Raw genomic sequence first — 19,959 nt, forward strand, 5'->3', positions numbered from 1 at the left:
CAATTAACAAGGGAGGTGCAGGAAGAAACTAGAGCAAGGCCCAATAGGAAGAAGACCATGCCAGCATATTTGGAGGATTATGAAAGAAGCCATGCAGAATGGGGCGCGTAGCTCGTAGAGGGTAGGGTTGGTTAGCGCCACTAGAGTTAGGGAGCAAGGGGAATCTTCTTGTTAAAGCTTTTGTTAGTTTCAGTTAGAGTGTATCTAAAAGCTTCTTATAAATATCATGTAATAAGCAATTAAGGGCATGAATAAGATACACTACATTCTTCTTCTCTTTGCATGCGGGAGGTTCCTTGTAAATTCCACAATTTACAAAGATGATAGAAAAATTAATACAGAAAGTAATTCCAAACTATGTCAAATGAACTATCGTGTGCCTAAACTATGTAAGATAGCTAGTTTATTTCTCAAAATTGAGTATAAATAAAACATATTATATTGCTTTTTCTGTAGCATCTATTTGGTTGCGAAGTAGAGAGAGAGTGAAATGAGATAGAAAGGGACTAAAGAGAGAAAATCCATGCGAATTTTTTTTTTGCAAGCAAATTCCACCGGAAATAAGCACTTTTCTAGTAGTATAGAATAAATACTTAACTAGAGCCTAATTGAATTTTGGATTGAAAATTTTATTTATTTTTATTATAATAATCAATTAATCAACTAAGTTAAGGACTCACATTGGAGATGTTCTAAATTAACATAACCGCTTTTTCAATTTGGAAATGTTTATTTGTCAATGAAACAAACACATTTTATTATTAGATAAATTTCATATATATTTTATTAAATAATAAATAGTAAACTTAAATTGTTGAATAGGATACAAGAATGTATTGACATTTCTCACTAAATTTTATTATCAGATAAATTTCATATATATTTTATTAAATAATAAATAGTAAACTTAAATTGTTGAATAGGATACAAGAATGTATTGACATTTCTCACTAATATATCACAGGTTTTGACTATTAGTCAATTACTAAACCTACTCATGCCGTCATTGGATCTTAATAAAAAGTTAAAACTTGTGATTATCCGTACACTTATTTGTATAATTATGTTAACTAACTAGTCCCTAGCTTATTACAAACCCGGTGGATAATGTTTTTTCTTTTCTTTTTGTTTCTTATTCTAACTTTAATAAACGAGTACTTTTTATTTTTATTTTTTATTTTTATCTAAGCCAGTTTTCAGGCCGTGGTAGTTATAAGGCCAATGAAACAATTGGTATAGGTATTGAATTGTTTAGGACTTTAAAAGATTCATACATTTTAAAAATTATTATTATGATATGACATGTTATTTGTTATTATTTTTGTTAATAAGATTAAGTAATTTCAATATATGTATATATGTTGTTATAAACCATTTAAGTGTAATACTATTGTTTATTTTAAACAAATTAAGAAAAATAGTTTTGCATCTATTTTACATTTTACTTCCTCCTTAAAAGACTATTGAAATTAGTACAGAGCTTAAATTTCATGAAAATTGTATGATCTATAAAAATGATATTTTGATTTAGTGATAAAATCACACATTCAATTGAAGATTATTTTTGTATTGATTATTTTGTATACATATTATATAAACTTATTTCTTCTATTGAAAGTGGATTTGAACATATTTCAAAATATAAAATCACATTAGTTTTTTATTTGATTCTTAAAAATCAAAAACTTTGTACGATAATGATGAATTGAAAACAATATTATATTAATATTAAAAATATTTTAAGTTTTAGTGAGTATTATCATATTGAAAATATTGATTTAATTATTTTTAAAAATAAAGACACTGTAAGAAATGTAAACAAAAAGAAATTCATACTCCACTGAAATTATTAAAAGATTACATTCATTTTCAAATACACACATAGGTTCTAAATAAACATATATTATTGACAATATTTCTAACTATTTCTATTGCTGAAACTAGTTTTTCCAATATTAAAATTACTCAAACTTATTTGCATTAACTATATTAAAAGATAGATAGAATAATACTTTACCATATTATATATTAAGAAGAAAATGTTAAAAATATTTGATTATAAATTTCTGATAAATAATTTTATTATTGATATGAAAAAAATAAAATAACAATTGTTGAGTTATATTAAATTAATTTTTTTAATATAATATTCTCCTAGCTGTAAAATTTCTAAAACGATGTTGGAATGCATAATATGGTCAATGAATTTGTGCAGATTTGATCATCATGTGGTTGCTGCTGAAAATTTTGACTTCTTCTTTTCAAACTTGCTGTATACAGACAAAAGAAAAGAAGGAAAAAATTTATAGGTGTATAGAGACGTGTTAGCAGCGCAAAATATTAAGTGTTATTATATTTTATAAATCATATTTTTATCTGTGAACATCTCATCAGGAAATCCAACAGGAATCATATTGACAAAATAAAACTAACATATATAGTAACATTCAAGGATGGGATATGCTAGGTGCATCCAGCAATTTTTTGAAATAACAAAATTGTCCTTAATTTAAAATTTAAAAACAAAACGCGTTGTCTTTGTTTTCTTCCCCACCTTTCTGGCTTCTTTCTTCTTTTCTTCGTTCCTTCCTCCACGCCTGAAGCTGCCATTGTTGCGTTGCTGTGAAGCTTCCGTTGTGCCGTTGCTGTGTTTCTGCCGTCGAGATTAGTAACCCCTATCTCCCCTCCTCTTGTAGGTTAACTGTTTAGTTAGTTTAGGAGATGATGACTTTAGGGTAGAAGACATGGAAATCGCCTGAAAATGGCGAAGAGCAACCATTCCGATACTCCCGGAAGAAGTTCTTCCGGTAGCTTCTCCGGAAGAAGGTTCTTCCGATAGAACAAATTGTTCTTCCGGTAGTTTCTCCGAAATAACTTCTTCCGGTAGCTTCTCCGGAAGAACCTTCTTCCGGTAGAACAATTAGTTCTTCCGAAAGAAAGTTGTTCTTCTGAAAGAACCTTCTTCCGAAAGAAGAAATTATTTTTTCCAAAATTAGTTTTGTTTTTTTTTATATAAATGAAGTTATTTTTTTTTATAAATTTTGCTTTATAATAATTCAAATATTTATGCTTTCATGGTGGTAAGTAAAAAAAATTAATTAAATATTATATATTAGGTTAAATTTTTGTTTGTTTGTATTTGCATAAAAAATTTGGTATTAGGGTTAGGACCTAGTTAAGTGTAAGATATATGTTTAGTGGTTGAGTGTGTAGGATTTAGTTTAGGGTAGTCAACAATGCTTAGGGTAGTGTGATTATGGTTTATAACGTAAGGCTGAAGATTTATGTAAATATATGTAGGTTTTTAATTATATGAATAGTTTATTTGACCCAAAAAAATGCGTGTTCTTCATGATTTGCATATCATGGTTAGAACACAAGGTTTAGGTCATGCTTTAGCTAGAGTTATAGGTAGAGGTAGACAGGATGAGCATGATGCAACCGATGTTCCCCATAGGCATAGGCCTATTGCATCAGCCCGTAGGCGACGAGTACATATTATAGTTGATGAGGGTGTTCCTCAGGTGACTGAGGATGTTCCTCATATGGAGGAGGATGTTCCTCAGGTGACTGAGGATGTCCTTCATATGGCTGACGATGTTGCTCAGATGAGTGAAGATGCGCCTCAGATGACTGCGGACGTAGATGCGACTGTTGCAGAGGACTTAGGTCGTGATGGTGCTAAGGGGTCACATGCTGATGAGGGATTCCTTGGTGGGCCCCGTGACCCATGAGTTCTGACTTCATTTGCGGAGCATGTCGCACATGCCATTTGGAGTGAACAGGTATTATAATTTCTTACTTTTTTCTTCTTGATTTGTTTGTCATTAAATTTTTTTGATATTTGTGTATTTCAAATGATTTGTACTTCAATTCAGGAGCGTCCTGAGCTGAACTTGGTGTCACATGGGAGGAAGGTGGCGTTAATTGGGAGGCCAGTGCCTGTGATTAAAGGGCTGATTGTTACCACAGGATTAAGTCCATTGATCGAGTGTTCAGTTGTAACCGGCGATCTTGGACTTATATCCGCATTTGTGGAGAGGTGGCACAGGGAGACCAACACCTTCCACCTTCCAGTAGGAGAGTTAATGATCACACTAGATGATGTGTCGCCGCTCCTCCATCTCCCTATCAGTGGTGCCTTCCACAACTTCGAGGCTCTTTCCGTGGACGAGGCGATATTTTTGTTGATGGAGTTGCTCGAGGTATCCGGTGAGGAGGCTAGAGCCGAGACAGTACGAGCGCGCGGGGCATATGTACACCTCTCATGGGTCGGGAGATCTATGAGATGAGATGCCAGACACGACGATGGATTGTAGCAGCTCATGCTTATCTCCTGCACCTGGTCGGTTGCACTCTTTTTTCTAACAAGAGTGCAACAAATGTTCATGTGGTGCATCTAGAGGCTTTTCGCGACCTGGGTCAGAGTGGGGGCTATGCTTGGGGAGCTGCGATCCTGGTTCATATGTATGACCAGTTAGATGAAGCTTCTAGGACCACGACACGGTAGATTGGGGGGTACCTTACTTTATTATAGGTAAATTTTGTGTTCGTAATATGTTACATTTGATTATGATGTAAACATGTTTTTATGTTATGTTAACCTAATTTTTTTTGTAGTGTTGGACCTATAAGCATTTTCCGAGTGTGCATCAGTGCGTCACCGATGATGCGTATGAGGAGACGTCCCCTCGTGCCTCCCGGTGGCTGACGATGAAGGCTCATATGAAGGGAATTACAGGAGCACTGTACCGGGCATGTTGTGATGCTTTGACGGTCACAGACGTGTGTTGGTTGCCTTACAGTGACCATCGAGGGGTTAAGGGGTTTGAGCCGATTTCATCGTTCCAGGGTCAACTGAGATGGGGTCCTACGGTGGTCACAGTTCGACCGGAGAGGGTGCTACGCCAGTTTGGGTACATTTAGAGCATCCCTTCGCCGCCTGTTAGCGCTTCGTTGTCATATGATGATATATATGACAGGTGGATGCATTTCTTGAACCACGTAGTAGCTGTGGATGACCTTTGTGTAGTGCCTGGGCAGGTATCTGCGGATTACATGGAGTGATTTTTCCAGATATCTCACCCATTCATGATACCAATCTAGGTAGGTGACCAGCCCAGACATGCACCTGCCCCAGACCATGAGGACTACATGCAGCCGAACACCCCACAGGTTCCAGTGGCATTTGACCCCCCTCGACATGCAGTGGTAAGATTGTTTGTGCGTTTAATGCTTGATGAATTGTTATTTATTTTAAATTTTGTAATAAATGTTTTTTATGACTGTCACAGGATGATTACGAAGGCTATGAGGCAATCGCAGAAAGGTTGGAGCGTGTGCTCAACCTTAGGATGGTCACTACAGGAACAGAGTTACATGATATCATGCAAGATTTTCTGAGGATTGCTAGGGGGGTGCTAGCGTAGATGGAAGTGTTAGGGCTCGACAAAGACGGCGCACAAAGCATTGATGATGTTTTTTATGTTTTGTAGTTGACATCATTTTTTGTATTTGTTACACTTTTTATTTAATATAGTTTACTTTACTTTTTGTGCACTCTATATGACACACCGATTCCGATTCCGATTCCGAAAATGATGACTTTCCTTCATAAGAATGAGATTAAAATTATAAATTTTTAAAAATAAGATAGCTAAATGTTTATGTTTTAAATTAAGATAGCTAAATTTTTTTAAAAATATGATTTGGAGCCTTCACACATGTTCAAGTACCCATGTTCGGGGTTTTTTAAAAATCATGCACGAGTCGCCTAAGACATTTGAGGGGCACTCTTTCTCATGTTTGGACGTCAAAGAAGCCAAAAAAAATAATATCGTCAGCCGGTTCCACCGAATAATACCTCAAAAAACAAGCACGAAATTTAAAAAAATAGGATTTGGAGCCTTCAAACATGTTTAAGTACCCATGTTCAGGGGTTTTTTAAAATTAAGCACGAGTTGCCTAAGACATTCAAGGGGCGCTATTTCTCATGTTTGGACGTCAAAGAAGCAAAAAAAAAATAATACCGTCAGCCGGTTCCACCTAATAACACCTCAAAAAACAAGCACGAAATTAAAAAAAATAGGATTTGGAGCCTTCAAACATGTTCAAGTACCCATGTTCGGGGGTTTTTTAAAATTATGCGCGAGTCGCCTAAGACATTCGAGGGGCGCTATTTCTCATGTTTGGACGTTAAAGAAGCCAAAAAAAATAATATCGTCAGTCGACTCCACCGAATAACACCTCAAAAAACAAGCACGAAATTAATAAAAAACAGGATTTCCACCCTTCAATTTTATTATGGAATTCAAACACGCTGTAAACAAACAAATAAAAGTTACATTAAAAACAAAAAAAGAAATGTTGCATTCAGTCGTTTAGCGACGTGGCATCCACATCGTCTTCGAATTCCATACCATGTTTAGTAAAAAAGCTAAAATTTCTATTGGCCCATATTTTTTCCAGTAGTTAGACTGTACTAACACCTTCAGCACTTCATCGTTGGTTTTCAGCTCATTAATTTCATATTTTATAAATTTATTTGAATACTCAAAACGTCCTGGTTGTTGAAAAAACAATTGTCTTACCGCTTGTGATTCGTGAATTCCATGAGGGAGAATCCCTTTAGGTGCAACTTGCTTTATCAAATCCTTCAGTTCATCGAGGATACAACCTGAAGGAATTTCAAATTTCTTTTGATTTTTTCCTGTGAACGCGCATCCTACAAATTTTTTCTGGGGTGGCATGTTTCATCTCCCGTTGTAATACAACAACGCGCCATGAGTAGGGGTCGTAGTGCGTTCAAGTAAGTTTATTACTTCATCTGGTGTTCTTCCAATGGTGCATAATAACTCAATCGGACCAACACAAGAAAATTGATCATGACACATTAACATTGTGTTGACATCGTCATCATTTATCAATTGCATACATTGAAAGCGAATTTGGTTACCTGTATAGGTAAATGGATGGCGGTAGTGAAATTCATCCAAAAATTGTCTGTCGGTTAGCTGAAGGGTATTGTGTATTCTGGTTTTTAAGCTTGCAAAATCACAATTGTTTGGTACTCGAATGGGCACCGGAGTGGAAGTTAGGAAGTAAACCCCACTGTCATTGTGAATAATCGATCCATTTGGAAAAATGAAACCCAACCTTGAGTTGACAATCGTCTGACTGCTAGTTTCTCCTAAAAATGTCATACTTTGTGTATCAATTGGGAGAGTATGTGAAAGCAAGATAACGTGTGATTTATTAGCATTTGTTGTGTCTCATATATATACATGGTTCTCACCGACAGATTGCTTCACTTTTTTTACAAAAGAACACGCGTGAACATGCTTCGTGTTAATGTTTCCTACTAAGTCAATGTCGTGTCATGCTTAAACTTTAATACGCATGCATATCATTATGTGTTGTCAATTATGACAACGATGTATCGTACATGCGTAATTGCTTTTGGTTGCACCAACTAATTTTTTTCTTAATGCAACAAGTACTTAATAATTATCCTTTAATGACTTACAACAAATTATATCGCATAATGAATACAATTAGATAAACAATGCATGTTCAGTCTTCATTTAGGTCGACATAGTCTCTTTTGAATGACATCAAGCTTGTGTACTGCTGCATTATACTAATATATGGAGTTGGCCACTACTTTGCCTGAGAATAACAATTGGTTGACCACAACAATGCTAGAGGCGGTAAAGGACAACGATATTTCAAATAAACCTGTTGTGCGTGAACAAACATTATTAACTCAAATGAACCAGGGAAGTGATTGCATAATTCTTATACTAACTACCTTCAATGTACCTGAACAAAATGATTTCCAAACACGTGACCGACACATATCATGTGGTGCACAAAAGAATCGGGTGGTGGTTGACTTCTAAGAGGAAAAAATGCCATGCTTTGTTTTCGGGACAATGACACAAGGATTACATTATACCGTGATGCAATGACATATCTCATCTCCGTTATATCCATCCACTTGTCCACACTAACCTGAATCAAGCAAACATACACATCTAAGTTATTTAAAGTTTGTTCTTAAAAAAAATAACCTAAAAACATACCTTGGAAAACCCATCAACATGTAGGGACAACCTTAATTGTTCAAATCTCTTTGTGCCACCAAAGAGGTTGGTGTAGTCATGCGACCATCTGCCAAGTTCTTTAATCAATTCGTTGCGCACCAACGACCAAGAATCTTCCCCCATACCTAATAAACCGACAATGGACCGATATCCACAGTTACCATCCGCTATCACATCCACAACGTTGTGAATGAAATCCTGTATAAATGGTGCAAATTGATCCAACATCGGGATAATTCTTGTTGGCTTCAGCGGTTCAGAAGATGATGCACTACGTTTCACTAAAGAGTTGCTGCTTTGAACAGAGTGAAAAGCATCAACATACTCCTAGTAAGACGGATCACGCTTTGTGGATCTTTGACTTCTTTTCAACGGTTTCTTCGATGCACCTTCAGTGTTTACCTTTGACGGAGGAGGGCACATAGAGTTATGATCAGGGTATGCAATATCTCGAAGTTCACTCTTGAGAGTTAGTTTGCCACACACATCAAGTTCCTCAAATCTTTTAGATATGGTTTCAATCTCTTCCTTGATGCTGACTTCGGCCTCACATAACCCTTTGTCTGAAAAGCAAAGTCTCCTCCAGAACATATGGACTGAATCCACTGGGATGCTGCCAGCAGTATACCTAGAAAGCTCACATGCACAAGGAAGACTGAGCGTGCTTCTCATCACACAACCACAAGAAGAGGGATCATTGCCGAGATAATGTAGACGCTCAACCTCGCCAGCAATCTCATTTAAAGCGTTCCTTGAAACCATTCCAACAAGCCTCTTGTATAAGGTTTTCTTAAATACATGTCCAACCACATGCGTACTGGTTTCAAAGGATGCTTTAATTTCAACGTGTTGCAGTGTGATCATGTTGTTCATGGCATCCCAAACACTACACAAGTCTCCAAGGCTATTTTGTAATACTCTTTTTAGAGCCCAATGAGCTAATTCAACCCTACACTTAAAATACACAACAAACATGAAAAATATACAACAATTAAATACCATTTATTAATAATCCTTACTAGAAAAAAATAAGATTTTAATACATGTTTGTTGTTGTGTTGCCTAGGTGCATGACCTTATTCGTCCAGGTTGTAATAAATTTTTCCTTGTGGGGGATAATCCATGTGTCGTTAACATAGTAAATGAACATTGGCCAAGGTGAACTAGCAATTTGAAACTTCTGAAGGGACTCAACGAATTGTTGTTCGGACGGAAAATCAACCAAAGTACCCTAATTATCCATCACATAGTCCAAAGCATTTTTTTGACCGATTAAAGATTTGCACTTCGACTTGACATTCTTATCGATGTGAAACCTGCACAACAAGTTTGTACACTCTGGGAACACAGTTTTCGCTGCATTCATCAGTGCTAAGTCTCTGTTAGTGACAATAACAACAGGGAGACGATCGTTTCTTAAAAATAGACATCGAAATCGTTCCAAAGCCAATACAATATTACTAACACGCTCATCCTCTAGATATGCAAACCCAGCAGAGAATGTCATCGTCGTTGGTGTCACCCCAACAAAGTCAAGTAGTGAGAGTCTGTACCTGTTTGTTTTGTAGGTACTATCTATAAAAAAACATCAGATGACATGCATTGCATAACTTTACTGCATCTGGGTGACACCAAAACAGATCACGCACCACAACTTCATCCTTCAATCTATGCCAATGAATGTATTGATCACGTTCGAGAAGCTTCATCAGATGTTGCATTTCAGTATCAGCTCCTCTTATTGAAGAACGATATGCACTTCTTGCATTGTAAATTTACTTAATCGTGGTGCAACTGTTGGCATTGTGCTCCTTCAACGTTAGCAAGATGTTTTTGGTTTCACCATCGACTTTGTCGTATCAGCAATAATTTTCTTTTCATCCTTAGTCAATCGCCCAGCGTATGGATGTCCAACTAAGGACTTGGTCAATTCATGATTGTGAATTGCACAGATCAACTTCACCATCCAACCTTCCCCTCCATGCACTGGTTTCCCACGAAGCCTGAAGGAACAACCACATTTCCTACTCCCAGTGTCTCTTCTAACGAATTCTTTATTCCTACACTTGTACAGATCACTCCTTTCACACCCAATTAACACAAATGAACTTCTTCCTCTGCTACCAGTATCTGTGTCAGACCTCATAATCACTGCAACAAATCCGTTTTCATGGGCAACTGTTCGAGCCCACTGCAAAACATCATCTCAAGTACCAAAGACCTACAACGCAACTCCGACATATTAATTTTTATATGAAACATACGTTCAATCTCTAATGAACATGATTACCTGACAGGTATTAAAAGCATTCGAACAATCAACATGTGGTTCATTCACACCACATTCTTCTTCATTATCATAATCCATATGAACTTCTTGTGACATCGTATAGTCATACGTCCATTGATCTTCGTCCATCTTAACAACATATTATTAAATTATGCATCATACACAAGTAATACAACAGTTAAAACTAAATTATTTACTTAAACTAAAGTTAACACTATAACTAACAACTAATAAAACATTTTACTACTACAACAAAATACAATTATTTTATCTAAATCATTTAATAATATACCTAAATTATTATACCTAATTAAACCAATTATCCACAATTTAAAAAATATCAAATACAAATATTATATATTATAATATTCATATATATTTATTTTTTCACAAATTTAAAAACACAATTCCAAAAAAATTAAAAAAATACAGTTTCCGGAAGAACTTCTTCTGGAAGAAGCAGTGTGTACTACCGGAAGAAGTTATTTCGGAAGCTGACACACCTTATTATAGAAGAACTTCTTCCGGAATAAGTAGCATCAACTTCCGGAAGAACTTCTTCCGAAAGAAGGAACTTCTTCCGGAAGAATTTTTTACTGGATAACCTTCCTCAACATTTTACTGCTTCTGTAACATATGAACACCAAAAAAAAACAAAAAAAAAACCATAAAATGCGTATCTCCGAGGGAATAAGAAGAGCAACTACGATAGTAATAATTTATGTATACTAATATTATTTATTTTATAACGTAATTGATTCATTAGCTTAGTTGGTTAGAGCATTGTCATAATAACCCCAAAATCTTGGATTCGAGTCTTGGCCCATTCAAAAATTTGTTGGGTGCACCAACAATGTTACGAGGTGCACCTAGCATGTCCCCCTTCAGGGATGGAGGCAGACTAAGAAGTCAGGAGGGCCAACTACAAAAACCAAATCCAACAAATACATAAACATTAAATTCTATATAAAATAATTATAATTATGTATTTTTTTAAAATTGTTCAAAAATATATAATAAAAAACATATTTACATAATAGAAAAAACTAAACATCTTTTTTTTGGACTCAAGATAACAAATGTTAATCGTTATTTTCACATGTCAAAAGAACCTTTATAGTTTTATACGGTATATATGTTGACTATAGTTTTTTATGAAAACATATCTATTAATTATGTTCTAAATGTTACTAAAATCATAATGGGTTATGAATCAAAAAAACTAAATCATAGTTATGTTATTCATTATATTATATTTTAATGCAATAACCAACCAATAACTAACGAACAAGGAAAACTATTAAAATGAAAATAAATAATGTTCAAATATTTTGTCTAAAAGAGGAAAACTAAATGTAATTATCTATGTAATCTTTTTATACTAAGAGAATTATAATTAGTCTAAAAAGAGAAAAGATCTCATTATCTTTACAATGAATACTATCAAATAGAAATAGAATATTTCGTCAAAAACATTAAAAAAATACTACTACTACTACACAAATAACACTTTAATGTCATTATTTGTATAATTAAGCTCTTTTACGTATAAATAATTACTCTAATATTTAAATATTATACATGGTAACATTTTTTTTCATAATTAACATAAGAATAATTTTTAAATTAAAAAAGTCAGGGGGGCCGGGCTGGGGAGCTTCCATGTACCTCCGTCTCTGGTAACATTGCTCAATACTACATTCCTTGTAATGGTTTACAGTTAAACTCTTGCAAGGAATTAATTAATTTAACTTCATACACTAAGAAACAAATGATATAAAAGAAAGACATATATATTAATTTAAGATTCATCCTCATAAAGAAGGATCAATGAGAGACCCTTCAAATTTGCCTACTTTTGGGCCTTACCATATAAACTGTATTATAGCTAGCTAATAGTAGCCATTTAATTGGTTTTGCTGTTGTTTTGTTCGGAAAGCTTCTTTTGAAGCTGAAATAAGAGGACATCATTCTCTTTGTGAAGAAGCATTGCTTGCTTCCTCAACTTCTGATTCTCCTCTATGATGCTTTGGTTCTCCATGTACAACTTCAAGTTTCTCATCTTTATTTCTGTAAGCTTCAAGATGATCATCCTCTTCCTCCGTCTTGCTTCTTGCAATTGTGCTCTCCTTCTGTACCAATATCATCAATCAAGGATCAATCACACACACAAAAGTAAGAAATTTTGCTGATAGAACTTTTTGCATTATATAATATCATTTATCATGTATGAGTTTGATGGTCATGCATGACTAGTGTAAAACGATTTTTATAAATCACTGTTATATGATTTTTAGAATAATTATTATAAAAATTAATAAATTTATCATACAGGATGAGCTTTTATTATTAAATACCATAATTTTTTCTTATCATGTATTATACCAAATTATTAAAAAAAATTAACTATCACAATACTTAGAAGAATGTGTAATCCTTTAAAATGATATGTCAATATTGATATTCTTGTATTTATTACTTTTTTCTCTTTTTCATAGATATTAATATACATATAGATAGATAGGTGCATCTTATTAAAATTTGTGAATATTTATAATGAAAGAGATAAATGCAAAACTGCCACGTGAAATTTTAAAGTGAGAGAGGGATTCATTAATTCCCCGCAAAAGAAAACATGCACATTCAAATCTGGAAGAGACAAGAAAGAAAAACAAAAAAAGGTATGATTGAAACAAAACAAATACCTTTTATGGATGTTCAACCGAAGGTGCTGGTGCTGTCTCTTGGATGGCCATGGAGGGTGAAGGGCAAAACCAAGAAAAAGATAAGGTAACTGTTCTGAAGAGAAAGAACACATACCTTATTTTCTCTCTTGAGGTCTCTCAAAGAAGGGCTGTGAGAGATATTAGATTAAGGCTTGTTATAATAGTTGAAATTAAATAAGAACCAAGTTGTGAAAGTGAGGCGCAACCATTAGGCTTGAAAGGGTTTATATAGGCACATAAGTTAGAAAAACTAATTGGTATAAGAAACTAGAAGGGAAAGAAAAGTAATATAGCTGTGATTTTAATTTGTGTTTGTATGTCGTCATGAGAGAGAGAGAGAGAGAGAGAGAGAGACTTTTGATAGCAATGATGACATTGGAGTCATGATTACAAAGGGCAGCGATAGATGAGAGGAAGGAAGAAAAGAAAAGGGGGGCTGAGAATGGGATGGTGATCGAAGAAGAAAAACGCTTCTTCTCTTTGTTTAATTTCTTGGCCTCTTTGATTGCCTAATTAGTCTATCAGGCTCAAACTTGGGTAGTGGGTAACGTAGAGATGAGGAATGGACACAAAACTATAGTACTACACTACTCCACCCAACCTTTTTTAATATATATTTTAAAGAGATCATTTAATTTGAATATACTTTTTATATTGTTGTTTAACTAGAGATAATCATATAATTGATAATTATTGATTTTTAATAATTTTTAAAAAGTTATATATAAAATAAGCCTTTTATTGATAAGTCAATGTTAGTTGTAAGTTTGTTAGTAAGAAATTCAAACTCACCATCTCTCTTCTTTTTTTTTATCATCAAATCAATTTTATAACATCTAACATTTAATTGCTTAACAAAAGGATTTTACATTGGAATCATAATTACAAGTTGACCATGCTTAATTTCTTAATGTTGCAGAAAATTGCATACCATTAAAATTACATTGATGTGATCATAGTTGCATTTGTACACTTAAAAATCCTTGACAGTGTAACTAAAATTACAGTTGTGGATTATTTTTAAAACATTGGTTAGCAATATGTAAATTTTTTTACAACAATGTATCAAAATTCAACTCTAACAAAGATATATTTGTCAAAATATAGTCAAAGATTACTTCCATCTAAAGTATATATAAAATAATTATTTTAAAATTATATTTAATATAATTTTGAATTGATTGATATAGTGAAAAAAATTTAACCTTTCAAAAAATTAAACTATTTATCTAACTGTGGATTTTGTTGATACCACGCTAAACTAATAAAGTTCACCTCCTATACTACTTTTTTCGAATTTTAGAACTTTCCCCTTCGGTTTAAAAACATAGACCGGTTAGGTCCTGACTGTTACCGTGGGATCTTCAAACTTGAAAGAGTAAATAGTCATAAAGTCACGTGGGGTGTTATCAAATTGCTGTGATAATTATGGTAGAAGACAATTTTGGCATGATATTCAACGTGCCAACCTGCATTTAGTTCTGTTCATTTAGAATGGGCAATTGCATGCTACACACCACTGTCTGCATGCCTACTGTTTTCAGGCAGTCCCAAACAGTACTACAAGTGCCACACACACAATTACGTAAACATAGGGAATTAAAGATGCTTTTCTTTCATAGTTCATGTAAATATATCTTCAAACATTGTGGGTAGAAAAAGCTAATTCATTTTTTTTATGAGCCATTTTTGCCTTTTTGAAATGAAATATGTTTTATATATGAGCAAATTATACTCTCATTATTAGACTTAATCTCATCCCTTTTTTTTTATCATATATAAGACTCTTTTGTTTTTTTGTCATCCATTATAATATGATCTTTTGACGTATTAATATTGTCAACGTTCACTAGAATTAGGCATATGATTTGTAGAGGGCACGGATCTAGGTGATCGCATGCAACACGCAATGAGAGCATTGGTCGTTGACAAGATCGCCACGACACTAGAACAGGTTGTAGACGGCGTCGGAGGAGACGGGAACGATGAAGTTGTTGTGGTTGGCGAAGACGACGAAGTTGCTGAGGGAGGCAAGTATTAGAGATATAGACGGCTAGCATTAGTTAGTTACAAGTTAGTTATTAGTTGAGTTAATTACATGTTAGTTTAGTTAGTTATAAATTAATTTAGTTAGTTATAAGTTAGTTACTCTTGTAACCAATTATGTTATATAAGACACAATGTAAAGTGAGAGTTTTGCTCATTTGGGCATTACCCCAATATTAATCAGTTTTTCCTTTCTCCATCTTTCTCTCTTTCACTTTTCCACTTTCTCTATTTCTCTCTCTTTCATTTACATTCATTCATTTATGGCAAATATGAGATTTATCATTGAGGAGCGAGTTCACAGTATTTTCATATGTAAAACTCGACGTGAACTTAGTTTAGGAACAAACTTGTACGAGAATAATAAAAATTCTTAAGATATTTCACAAGAAATTAACATCGTTAATAATGGTAACTGTTTAAGGAAGATAAAAAAAATACGATTTTAGAAAATGAGTGTAAGTATAATAAAAACTAACATCAAGGAGAACGATTATAATTTGCTCTTTATGTTGGATAAACTTTTTGTTGATATTAATTAGTAGATTCTGGTCTTCTACTACATTTATTCTCTCAGGGCCCTTTCAGATTCCTCGGAAATTTAAGTTACCAATCTGTACTCCGGTCTGTATTGTGCCTAATCGGCTCAATACCTCACGCTCAGTCAAAAACGAACCGACCAATACCTTCCTATCAAGAAACTAATGTCATACTTCAAGAGATTAAGATCTTATCTAATTATGTCATCCAATTATATTTTATAAATATCTTTTATCATATTCTATTATATCTAAAACCATACATATTCTATCTTATGATTAACGTAACAAAATATGATAATATCATACCTTGAGAGCCTATATAAAACACACAAGACTTAATTATGAGAAACATAGAAATTAAAATATTTTGAAGTACAAAGTAAACTAATTAATATTTTTCTATTATCTTGATTCGGTGTACGTGTGGCTGCTAGATTGTATACCCCAGCATCTCAATGATGCAAATTTGTGTATAGTACAAGTCTTTGTTCTGCATTGTCTTAAGTAGATAAGTATATATCAAAATAGATGAATTATGTTCACACAATCATATTAGTGAGCAACTGAGCATTAGTTCATATATATTACACTGAATATATGTCTCATTTTTTTAAAAGAGATGTGTCTTTTTTTTTATAATAGAAGAGACGTGTCTTGTTAAGCATCTTATCTTTTGGATAAGTGATCGTAGAAATAATATTGAAACTAGAAATAAAATAAAGATTAAAAAATATTGATTCCCCGCGGTTTAATTCTATCTGAATTTGGTTTTTATAATTAATTTTTTATAACAACTTTTATATTTTTCACTTGTTTAGATTTTGGCCCCTACTTTAAGATATTAATTATAATTTTTTTTTATTCATTTTGGTTTTACTCTTCCTTATCTATTATTATGATATTGGTTCTATTTTTTTTTTTTTTTTTGATAAACATTCATCCTTATAGTTTCAAATATTAAAACATAAGTTTCTGACGGCCGGACTAATATCTAAATGAGTGAATTATAATGACCAAATTTTGAATAACTATATGAACCATATATAGTCGTCCAAAGTGGGTGAAACAAAATATAGGGATGAATTGTTTATTGTAATTAATGAAAAAAATAGCATTATATGGTCAAAGCAATCATATCTCGTGAAAGAAATTTTATACGGAGAAACAATAAACTTTGACTAATGAACTTTATATAAGCAGTCTAAATTATATTTTACTTAATTAAATGTTACGTAATTATGTAAAATTATTTTGCATTTATGTTATACTTAATTTTAATCAGTTATATAAGATTGTTAAAATTGAGTTCACTTAAAACATTCCTCTCACTGGATATTTCCTTATCGTTAAGTTAAAAAATATAATTCAGTGCTCTAACTACGCAGGACAAATAATTTGTTTGAAAAGAAGTGCAACTTTTCTCCCTTTTCATATTATGCAAATGCCTTTATATGTTATGTAGGTTTCTCTAAGTGCCACTAATATATATGAAGATTCAAAATACTGTCATTAAAGATTAATCCTTGCTTAATTTGAAAACGTAACCCAAAGTGACTTATTTATATATACTTGACCGACTGGATTAGCACACATTAATCATTGCTTATTAGAGATGTAATCAGTATTAATTAAATTTCGGAGTTTCAAACTGCTACCAATTATATATTTCCATTTTGCACTAAATTATTATATCATATATATAATAACAACCAAATTTGTGTATGTTATGTTAGAACCCCTGTTTAGTCCAACTTCGAAAGCAGAGTCACATGGACTTCCTCGTGAAAGTATAACATGAAGCCATTTTTTATCATAGACAATATGTATTTCTCATTGGAGGCAATATCATGTTGGTAAGATGAATATAGACAGTAAAGTTTTTTTCTTCTAAATATTTAAACATAAATACATATTTAGAATTTGAACCTAAAATTTTTTATTAAACCGAAATAATTTCATATTAGTTGATTCATATTGGTGGTATAAGATGAGGCGGATTGAAAATGATTGAGTGCAATATATATATTTATCCAAAAATAAAATAAAATTGACTGCAGTATAGGAAGAGAGGGTACCGGTAATGAAGATGAAAGGGGTAGTAGTCAATGTGGTTAGGTCCCTTTGGTTGTCCCTTTTCTTTAAGTAATTGAGTACCAAAGCCATACTAATTTATTTAGAAAATGAACCTCCATTTTGGCTTCATCTTCTTCTTTATCATTATGACCACTGGGTGTGCGGTTTTTGTTTATATCATGATGGTATATGTATAGTGGGAGCTAGTATATATATATATATTGGTCCAACTTCGGCATAGCCACTTCACATGCTCCCTTCAACTTGTTTGCAGAAATAAAAAATAAAATAATACCTTGGTATAAGTTCACAATATCAATTTGAATCTTGAGGTAAAATATTTTTCTAATGTATTTTGCATTGGAAGTCCTATATATGTTTGAAAGTTCATAACAACCATGATGGTGAAAATTCATGAATTGATTTTTTGTCTAGATAAGCTAAGGATGCAAGCATATAGCTAATGTGGAAATTGTAGTTTGGAAAGCGAAGTGTCATATTAGGGCAAAACGCGTAGGGCGTTACTTTTGAGCTTAAATTAAGGGTGTCCTTTTCAGTTTATATAGAGCTACATAGCCAAAGGCGAAGCAGAGGAAAAGAACAGAAGTATTTTATTTAATTATGACTACATGTTCATTTTTTTTTATGTTATGCTATGGTATGTATGCATATATATATATATATATATATATATATATATATATATATATATATATATATATATATATATATATATATTTCATTTAACAGTGTATTTCTTTCTGGTTTAGATACTTTTTGTGTCTAAGTATATATTTTATTAATAAAGTTTTTGCTTATAAAGAAAACGTATACCTATATATTCCATATGCAAAAAATAAAAAGGTAGAATATTCGAATTGAAGATGGGTTCTTGAATCCCTCATGATGTCCTTTTGAACATGGAAGGTTAAGCCATTTGATGAGGAGAAGGACCACTATCCCTCACTCATTTCTTGTATTACTACCGCCAAAATATCTAGCACTAAGGGGAGATATGAAGATGTTGATAGTCAACCATGATATCAAAATCCCCCCATATTTTCAAGATGCATGGATTTATAATAGTCTATATTTATTTTTTGGGTGTAATTAATTGGACATCAACTATTCATCAATATCTCTTTTCTCAAATTAAACTTCAGAACAGATCTAGGTCCTTTGATATTTTGGTGTACAAAATTAGACCACAACTATTCATCCATATCTTTTTTCAAACTTATATTAGGAGCAGATTTAGTTCCTTGTATTTTCTTTGAATTATATGATTTTCTTAATTGACAATTATAAATTTATATTTGTTTTCTTTTAAAGTGAATTTTTCACCTTATATATTAAAATCAATTTTTAAAAATGATAAAGACATGAAGTAATTAATAGAAAAGATAACATATTTTTAAGTGAAAGTTTTTCATGCAGGTCTCATATCATTTTATGTTCTTTTAGTTTTGATTTTAGTTCATTTTAAAGTTGTATTACTTTCACCTCTGAATTTTCGGCGATTCCAAACACTACCTATATATTCCCTACAAACGAATTGCACTTGCATCTTAATGTATACAACATAGCTGCATATATATAAACGAAAATGCGAGTCTAAACGTTCAATATTAACATCCGACACACATATTCCATTCATCCATAGCCGTCCATCACATCTCAGCTGCATATCCAAATCAGTTTCAACAAATTAAAAGCACATGATATTCATTGGTTGATCAATAAATTAAGCCCCATAGTATGCTAACATGTTATAAGAGGCAGCAGCTATCCTTTAAGAATACATGCACTAATATTGACCATTAATTGCTGGAACGAATAAGGAAAAAGTCGATCCAAACCTTTTAGGTTAAATTAACGGGTTAAAACTTAGTAATTTAATGTATTTCAATTAATTTTTTTTAGATATTTCAATAATTGATTCAAATTCATACTTTTTTCAACTCAAACTTGAGCTCTCAATACCCCCTTCAACTTCTTTTAAAATAATTTTAAGTTGTTAAAACTTTAACTTTAAACAATAGATCTCTATTTTTTTTTCTTTTCTCTCATTTATTCTAACACATTCATCTAATACACAACCTTGACTTACTGAGTATTTTATATATATTTAATTAGCATTCAATTTTGTCATACAATACTAGGCAATTAAAGAACTA

At 32.7% G+C, this 19,959-nt stretch overlaps 2 protein-coding genes across 2 annotated transcripts; one reads left to right on the forward strand and one right to left on the reverse strand.

Annotated features, from left to right (window-relative positions):
- Nucleotides 1-3,756: 3,756 nt before the first annotated feature.
- On the forward strand, nt 3,757-5,429 carry LOC102665713 (protein MAIN-LIKE 2-like). Its single transcript, XM_006574203.1, has 7 exons — nt 3,757-3,777; nt 3,879-4,235; nt 4,373-4,459; nt 4,621-4,916; nt 4,983-5,043; nt 5,107-5,211; nt 5,295-5,429. The coding sequence occupies exons 1-7, from the start codon at nt 3,757-3,759 to the stop codon at nt 5,427-5,429; spliced, it is 1,062 nt and encodes a 353-aa protein (XP_006574266.1).
- A 6,558-nt stretch (nt 5,430-11,987) lies between these two features.
- On the reverse strand, nt 11,988-13,296 carry ZPR1D (protein LITTLE ZIPPER 2-like). Its single transcript, NM_001368782.1, has 2 exons — nt 13,101-13,296; nt 11,988-12,527 (listed from the first exon to the last, which is right to left on the reverse strand). The coding sequence occupies exons 1-2, from the start codon at nt 13,211-13,213 to the stop codon at nt 12,302-12,304; spliced, it is 339 nt and encodes a 112-aa protein (NP_001355711.1). The 5' UTR covers nt 13,214-13,296; the 3' UTR covers nt 11,988-12,301.
- Nucleotides 13,297-19,959: the final 6,663 nt, after the last annotated feature.

This window comes from Glycine max, chromosome 1 (assembly GCF_000004515.6).
Source record: "Glycine max cultivar Williams 82 chromosome 1, Glycine_max_v4.0, whole genome shotgun sequence".
In the NCBI taxonomy this organism is placed as follows: Eukaryota; Viridiplantae; Streptophyta; class Magnoliopsida; order Fabales; family Fabaceae; genus Glycine; species Glycine max.

Bases quoted from the DNA above. Each gene is read 5' to 3' on its own strand.
- ZPR1D (NM_001368782.1), bottom strand. From the start codon at position 13,213: ATGTGTTCTTTCTCTTCAGAACAGTTACCTTATCTTTTTCTTGGTTTT. The intron at 12,528-13,100 runs GTATTTGTTTTG...ATATTGGTACAG, and splicing joins CGGTTGAACATCCATAAAAG to AAGGAGAGCACAATTGCAAG.
- LOC102665713 (XM_006574203.1), top strand. From the start codon at position 3,757: ATGTCGCACATGCCATTTGGA. The intron at 4,236-4,372 runs GTACGAGCGCGC...TTTTCTAACAAG, and splicing joins AGGAGGCTAGAGCCGAGACA to AGTGCAACAAATGTTCATGT. The intron at 4,460-4,620 runs GTTCATATGTAT...TTTTTTTTGTAG, and splicing joins CTTGGGGAGCTGCGATCCTG to TGTTGGACCTATAAGCATTT.